This window comes from Peromyscus californicus, unplaced genomic scaffold (assembly GCF_007827085.1).
Source record: "Peromyscus californicus insignis strain IS unplaced genomic scaffold, ASM782708v3 Scaffold_4__1_contigs__length_199733344, whole genome shotgun sequence".
Taxonomy (NCBI): domain Eukaryota; kingdom Metazoa; phylum Chordata; class Mammalia; order Rodentia; family Cricetidae; genus Peromyscus; species Peromyscus californicus.
The window spans coordinates 99,515,255-99,524,061 of NW_026294562.1; the positions used below are offsets into that span (position 1 = coordinate 99,515,255).

Genomic DNA, 8,807 nt, shown 5'->3' on the forward strand with positions numbered 1-8,807 from the left:
TGGATTAATGTTCTTGAATACTTACAAATGAAATCATAGTGAATGATTATTTTTATCTTATCCTAAACTTATTCACATGATCTCTAAGCTCATATCGCTGTTATCCTAATAAATATGTCAGAGGTAATTAAATCTGGGAAACTTGTTGCTGCATGTACTCTGCGTCTAAGACAAGTATTTGAAAGTTTCTGTGTTGGTGATTATGTGTGAAGGTGTATTTTGATTTACCTCATTGAATTCTGATGATATAATTCCTGATGTTAATCTTATTTGCTGGTTATTTTTAAAGATCTAAAATTATTGCAGAAGAATGTCTAGAATGTCAATATTTGTACTAGCTCAAACTTAAGCATATTCATTTAAGACAATTCATTTATGCCACTACAGGAGCAGTCTTCTGAAATCCAGGTCCTAAGCACCTGATATTCCTGTGATGTCAGTCTACAATGCCTCTGTCATAGAAATCTCTACCTTCTTTCTGATTGGGATCCCAGGGTTGGAGCATGCTCATATTTGGCTCTCCATCCCAATTTGTCTAATGTACCTTGTGGCCATCATGGGGAACTGCATCATCCTCTTTCTCATAAAGACAGAGACTTCTCTGCATGAGCCTATGTATTATTACTTTCTCTCTATGCTGGCATTTTCTGACCTAGGACTGTCCATTTCTTCCCTTCCAACCATGCTGAGAACTTTCTTGCTCAATGCCACAGAGATTTCCTTAGATGCCTGCTTTGCTCAAGAGTTTTTCATTCACATATTCTCAGCTATGGAATCATCAGTGCTTTTCATCATGTCCATTGATAGCTTTGTAGCTGTCTACAACCCTTTGAGATACACCTCCATCCTTACAGGCAGCAAGGTCTTTAAAATTGGCCTAATATTTGCTGCATTGTGTATTACACTTATTCTGCCATTTCCCTTTACACTAAAGAGGTTGAAATTCTGCAAGAAACGTCTCTTATCTCATTCTTACTGCATTCACCAGGATGTTATGAAAGTAGCCTGTTCTGACAATAGGATCAATATGATCTACGAATTTTTTGTGGCTGTTTTATCTCTGTTATACTTGGTGTGCATTTCTGTGTCTTACATGCTGATCCTTAAAATTGTCCTGGGGATTGCTTCACACAAGGGTCGCCTCAAGTTCTTTAACACTTGCATCTCTCATATCTGTGCTGTGTTCATCTTCTATACGCCTATTATCACCCTGGCAGCCCTTCACCGTTTTGCTAAAAACGTTTCTCCAGTTATTGGAGTCATAATAGCTGACATCTTCCTTCTGGCTCCACCTCTAATGAATCCCATTGTATATTCTGTGAAAAGTCAGCAGATTAGAAATCTGATCCAAAACAAGTTATGTGAGAAACATCATTGGTGGGAAATTCCAGCTTCCATGAAAGCCCGGGTTACATCACTATATCTGAATACATTGAAAAGTCACATCGAAAGAAATACTTCCTGAACACAAAGGTACACTGCATATTTCCAGTAAGCCAACCTATTTATTTTATTAAAAGGGACAAGCACTCTATGTTAAATATCTATGGAATTAGTCTAGAGGTTACAATCAGGTTAGAACTAGTTAAACTTCCTTCCTTCTTTCTCACTCTAGTCTTTCTGTGCAACCAATTATAAAAAAAAAATTTCGTCAAGTGTCAAATACAATAAAGGGATTTTTTTCAATGAATTATACAACTAAATTTTTAAATAATATATTTGCATGTTAACGTAAAAAGCTATCATGACTCTAACTCAACAGTGACTTATTTGTGCTTCTAAAAGTTATCATATACGTTTAGCCATAGAGTCACAATTTTTATCACCTATTGTGTGTGTATCAATCATGTGTAACTCTGGCAAAAGTGTTCAAGAGCTCTAGGCTCACGTATGTAAAACAAATAAATACAAAAAAATCAAATATTTAAAAGACTCTAACAAAAACTAATGACTAGGACATTTTTGATGCAAAGTGTGTATCAATAAATAATTGCTAATTAATTCAAACAAGGTATGTTTAAAAAATAATTGTTTGTTTGAAAGTATTGCAATATCCAATCACAATGAGATATGATTTGTTAGATGCTGTTTAAATCATTAAGATATTACAGGTACCCAAAGTTTGGGGAATGGGAAGTTGAGATACAATGGTTAAAAGAACTCTATTGTCTTTTAAAATATACAGCAAATATTCTCATTTTTTGCTTATATAACCTCAAAATCTTACATATCATTGAAATGTTAGAATTTTTGTATGCCTCCTGCAAGTAAGTCTTTTCTACCAATTTTATCAGTTATCATTCCCTACAGTTTTATCCTCAAGTAAATCAAGAGATACTTTCCAAAAATGCCCAATGCTTAAAGGATAATAATCAGTCTGGAACCAGCTAGTAATCTGTATTTAATAATCAGATTTTTCATACATATGAGCATTGCTTTGTGAATTTCTAATACATGCAAAATATATTTTAGGTTTTTTGTGCACATTTTTCTTTGATTCTCACAATGAATCAGCTTTTCAAAAAGCATTCCTCTACATTTAGTCAGTTAAAAAGACTAAAATTGTAAGGACTGATTTCATGAACTTCGTGCAGAAAGTTAGTCAAGAGCTAGGGTGCAAACATTATTTCCCATATCCTGGAGTATGCTGACTATGTTTTAGCTGTCAGATTCAGGATTACACATCCACCCACAGAGCTATCAAGTCAATAATGTTGAAGCTAACTAGAGTTTAAATATAGTGATCAAATAACAAATATTTACCTGGATGACCTTGATCTAGGCTACAAAGAACCTCAGGGCAATCTGCCATCAGAGTTCCTTACAAAGACAAGAAATTAATGCACAATTTTAAGTCTGGAAAAGATTCCACTCAAGAAATTTTGAAAAATGATAATGTATGTTACCAGGAGATAATTGTTTTGTGTATTTCTCATTTGTTTGTTTCATTTTAGAGATTGGCAAGATTTTCTGTTATTTTCCATGTTTCGTTTTAAAATTCTGTTGGACATTCATCAGTCATGTGTGAAGAATAAACAGAAAATACTGCAAAGGATAGAATATTATTGAATGTACAGTGACAAAAATGAGCATTATTTCTTAGGTGTACAGAATGTATAAATTAGGCAGGGAGACCATTTTTACCAATGAAATTTCACCAGTGATAACTCCCATTATTTATGGCAGTCTTATCAGGATTTCATTTTTAACATAATTGAAGCAAACACACATTTTGTTGATGTTTTTTCTTCTCTAATAAAATAAACCATGTTGACAATCAAATAAATATGCTGGGTTCCTTCCACCTATAAGAACCATAGGATATAGTGCTTAAGCAGGAAATCTTTAAATGTGCTTATCTGTTCTACCAGCATAAATATTACCCTGAATCTTGCTAAAATATAGTGACTTATGACACGTTTAAAAATAACTGACTAAAAATATTTTTCTTAACCAACCTTCCAAAGAATTACTTTGTGCACTGAACTATGGCATATTCCATTATTGCTGGGGGTGTCAGAACTTGAAGGTGTTTGTGTGTTAGTGAAGATAGGAGGACACAAAAGGATTATAGGCAAAACATGAAAGCCATTATAAAATGTTTTCCTTGTACTTTCCATATCTCTATTCAAATTATGAATTTAATATGACTGATAAATTATATATGGTTTACAATACAAAGTCAGACTGGCTTCCTGTGGATGCTGGCCTTTGTTTTGCTCATATTTGTTTCAGATTTCCCTGTCATTTCAATATAAACTTATGTATCTGTTATTGATTATTCCATTGATTGAATAAACAGGACTGATTAAGGGACTGAAAAGGCAGTAATAAGGTGGGAGAATAGATACTGTATGTGACCCATAAATAACTTATCAGAGATAAATAATGTACCATACATGCTTATATTATTGCAAATAAATGTGGAAAAACACTTATTTCAACATAAAATAGATAAAATGCTGTGACAGCTGTTCTTGGTGGTCAACTTGACTACATCTGGAATTAACTAAAACCCAAATTGCTGGGCATACCTATGAGGGAATTTTTCTTATTAAACCATTTGAAGTGAGAAGATCTACTTTTAATCTGGATGTTTGTGGTAGGAAAATACCTCTTTAATCCAGACCTTTTGTGGTGGCAAGATTCACCCTTAATCTGGGCCACACCTTCTGCTGGCAGCCTACATATGAGACATATACAGCCTATAAATGGGACATGGAAGCAGGAGTTTGTTCTCTCTGCTTGTTTCTTGCTAGCAAGTCCATTCCTTCACTGGCATTAGAGCTTACTTCTTTAGGATTCTGGTGTATACTGAAGACCATCTGAGATATCCAGCTTCGTGGACTAAACTACTGGATTCATGGACCTTCCATTGGTAGACAGCCAATGTAGGAGTAGCTGGACCATAGCCTGTAAGTCATTCTAATAAATCCCTTTACATATATACATATATCCAATAAATCACTCTCTATATATATATATGTTCATAAATATATATATATATATATATATATATATAGAGAGAGAGAGAGAGAGAGAGAGAGAGAGAGAGAGAGAGAGAGAGAAAGTGATTTATTGGAATTATGTAATTAAATAAATAATGAATATATATATATATATATTCTATAAGTTCTGTTCCTCTAGAGAACACTGACTAATACAAATATTTATATTTATATTAGTATTTCACAAAGAAAAAAATCAAAATGTTTAATAAGTACATAAATGAGAGCATAATTTGAAGTTGGAAGAAAATTAGCAAGGAATATTGATGGTCTAAGACCATGTTACTCTAAAGAAATAGTCTTACTTAAGGTTTTTGTTGCTGTAATGAAAAAACATGACAAAAAGCAACTTGCATAGTAAAAGATTTATTTCTGCTTACAACTTTCGGATCACACTTCATCACCAAGTGAAATCAGGGCAGAGACCTGGAACCAGAAACTGAAGCAGAGGCCTTGTATTGTTCCTTATGACTTTCTCATCCTGATTTCTTATACAGGTCAAGACCACCTGTCCAGGGGTGTCACTGCCCTCCCACCCTACCCCCATGGTCTGGATCTACCCACAGCAATCATTAATCATGATAATGTACTAAGAACTTGCCTACAAACAATCTAATAAAGGTATTTACTCAGCTAAGTTTCCTCTTCCCAGATAACTCTAGCTGTGTCAAATGGACAAAAACAAACAAATGAACAACCAGGACAACTAACTTTCCTGCCTCTTTATGCCGGAAAAATCATACCTAGGAAAAAACAGCAGCTAAGACAGAGAGCAGAGAAGTAGAGATTGAACCTGAAGATGTCCACCAGACACCTAACAATAACTCTTTCTTTCATCTAAGTCTACGTTCTATTCAGCTCTTCATTTATGTCCCTGGACTCAAGTCCTAGATTTGCATGAAGCAATTCTTGAAACAGTTTTTGCATGTAGACATACTTTCCTGGCTTCCAAAGCCTGTATATCCCAGTAGAAAGTGAAAGCTTAAAGAATTCTCTGCTTCCAATTTCACCCTCCCACCCCCCTGTTAACTTCATGATGGAATATCACATTGCATTTTTTTAAAGGTAAGATAAAATTCCCAGACTATCTGACATAATTTGCACTCCATTTTCGATCTGGATTCTGAGAGATTACACTAAATGTGATGTTAGTAACCATAAACCAGATTTCCATGGAAATTGAGACTACTGAAGAACTTACAAAGAGATACAAAGGACATGGGACAATAGGAGTGTAACTCTAAAAGTTTTAGAATCTAGATGATGTGTATGTGAAGGGTACGTGAACTATCACATGGTAATCTTCTGTCTTTCTGTTGGAAGACACGTGTCCTTGGAAAATTAATTGTACCACTTTTTAAGACTTTATTTTATGTATGCATGAGAATAACTAATAGCATAAGAACAAAAATGAGAAAATTGATAGCCACTTATAAAATATTTTAATTTAACTTGAGTTAAATAACGCTAATGATAGTTAATTCGTGATATTTATCTTGTACCTTAAAATTGAACCTTAATGGAAACTACCTAAAAATATGCAGTTTTGAAGACAACAATGAATCAAATTACACAATATTAGTTGCCAAAGTCTTCCTACATAAAATTATTTTAATTATAACTAGTAGAGTGTTATGAAGAGAATCATGTTCAAATAAGGAGTACTAGAAGAAATATAAATTTATAAAGTGGTATATATCTCCATGAAAACAAAAAACAAAGCCCATAGAAAGGATGAGTTTGGAAAATATAGTCACATTCTGAAGAAACAGTAAAGGAGATGTAGTCTGCTTTGTTAAAAGGGAAGAATATTATTGTTGATTGGGGAATTCAGAATAGTCTTGAAACAAGCACTGCTGTGGGATGGTCTGTATGTCAAATGTGTTGCTGATTGGTCAATGAATAAATCACTGATTGGCAGTGGCCAGGCAGGAAGTATAGGCGGGACTAACAGAGGAGAATTGAGAGAACAGGAAGCTGGGTGAGAGGGACACTGCCAGCCGCCATCAGGACAAGGAAGATGTAAAGTACCGGTAAGCCACAAGCCACGTGGCAAGGTATAGATTAATAGAAATGGATTAATTTAAGATGCAAAAACAGTTAGCAAGAAGCCTGCCACGGCCATACAGTTTGAAACCAATATAAGTGTCTGTGTTTACTTGATCAGGTTTGAGCGGCTTGGGACTGGCGGGTGAGAGAGATTTGTCCTGACTGTGGGCCAGGCAGGAAAACTCTAGCAACAAAGCACAGATCTCATTTCTCATTTTTTAATAGAATAGACGAAATTTGGCATAAATAGCAACAGATTTGATTATGACTGTCATTTTATATTAACATTATGTTTAATTCAATAAAGAAATGTGAAACTATAACTAGACTCTACCAACTCTTCTGAATGGTGGAAATCTGGCCATTAACAGTACTGTCATGTTATGCTCCTGTTGTTCTAGTACTGAGAGAGGACAGACATTGATCAGCTAAAAAGAAAGGCATACTGTAAATAAGCTATTTTCTGAAACCAGTTTGCATGCAAGAGAAAATAAGATGCATTTTTTGAAGTGTATATCAACTCAATTCAAAGGGGGAAAATATCTGTTTTGAATAGTATTTTATATGATGATATTGAGAATTTTTATGAGGTGTTAGCTAATTTAAAACATCCTATGTATGCATAGGATAAACCTACCCATTTCCTGAAAGTTCCTGTTGTCTGTAAGGCTATATGCTATTCTGCACTACCATTCTGAACCCCCAGATTCTGCAACCCGTTTTGACACTATTTAAGCTGTTATTCTGATAGATACACATGAGCATGAATATAAAGGCATAAAATAATTTTTGAATATGAAATCTAACCTAGCAAAATTTTCCCTTTCTCCAAAAACTTTGCTTTCCTTACTATTTTTTATTAAACTAAAATATAAGCACGAGATTTAAGATATTTCATGAGAAATGGGGCATAAGAATGGTAACTATTCTTCCTTGGAATCAGTGGAACCTGTGCAGTTGTATGCTCTCCCAGGAGTTTTCCATGAGGTCAAAGGATTATCTAGATTGTTAAAGAGACTAGATCCAAGGTAGTTGACAACAGAATGAAACAAGATAACTGATGAAGATGCCAGCCACATCCCTCTCATTTGTTTTTGTCTTGCTTTCACAGTATAAGCTGACAGCATGCATTGATGGTTGACCTTAGAAGTATCTGCTAGTCCTCTCAGAATCTGTGGTGTACTGCAGCAGAGAAAGAGTATCTTCTGCCCTAGCATCACTTAAGAGTTCCCTACCTGCCTCAAGCTAATCCCCTAAGTAGTATCTTTCCAGAGGCATGTCTCCCTCTCAATGACACAGACTCTTTAGATTCCTCCTTATTGGGATCCCTGGACTGGAGGAGAGTCACATCTGGGTGTCCATCCCTTTCTCATCTGTGTACCTTCTCTCTTTCCTGGGTAACTTTACAGTCCTCTTTTTTATCAAGACAGAGCAAAGCCTCCACAAGCCCATGTATTTCTTCCTTTCCTTGCTCTCCATCTCTGACCTGGAGCTGTTCCTCTCTTACTTACTCACACCCTTGGGACTATTCTTGCTTGGAATTCATGGAATTCATGCAGCTGCATGCTTTGCTCAGGAGCTTTTCATCCACCTCTTCACAGTCACTGAAGCCTTTATGCTGTCTGTAATGACATTTGACTGATATGTGGCGATTCACAGCCCTTTGAAATACAACACAATCCTAACCATCTTCAGAGTTATCAGAATCTGGGACTTTCTAACTTCCAAGAATGTTATTTTGATCCTTCCACTGCCCTTTCTCAGGCAGACTGAGGTACCATCACCAAAACCTTCTTTCCCACTCTTACTGACTTCACCGGGATGTCATGAAGCTGGCCTGTTCTGACAATACACTCAATATAGTCTATGGACTGTGTGCTGTACTTTCTGCTATGTTGAATTTGGTATTTACTACCTTTTCCTACATAATGATCTTAAAGACAGTACTGGAGATTGGAACCCCAAGAGATCAGTTCAAGGCTCTCAACACTTGCCTTTCTCACATCTGTGCTGTGCCCATACTGAGTACAGCCATGCTCCACTGCTTTGCCAAGAAGGTGTCTCCTCTGACCCACATTCTTGTGACTGATGTTTTCCTCCTGACAGTACCAGTGATGAATCCCATTGTGTATTTGGTGTGAAAGCTTGTCAAATCTGAATAAAGATTTTGAAGAAACTTTGCAAAAAGAAGCTGATCTGAGGAATGAGAAAGGAAACAAATGTGTATGTAGTAATTAAATAGACCAGATG

The 8,807-nt window shown here is 35.5% G+C and overlaps 1 protein-coding gene across 1 annotated transcript; it reads left to right on the top strand.

The window, feature by feature from the left end:
• Window positions 1-433: 433 nt before the first annotated feature.
• LOC128123902 (olfactory receptor 51A4-like) lies at window positions 434-1,465 on the top strand. Its single transcript, XM_052760178.1, has one exon. It carries the CDS (start codon window positions 434-436, stop codon window positions 1,463-1,465), a length of 1,032 nt encoding a protein of 343 aa, XP_052616138.1.
• Window positions 1,466-8,807: the final 7,342 nt, after the last annotated feature.

Bases quoted from the DNA above. Each gene is read 5' to 3' on its own strand.
- LOC128123902 (XM_052760178.1), top strand. From the start codon at position 434: ATGTCAGTCTACAATGCCTCTGTCATAGAAATCTCTACCTTCTTTCTG.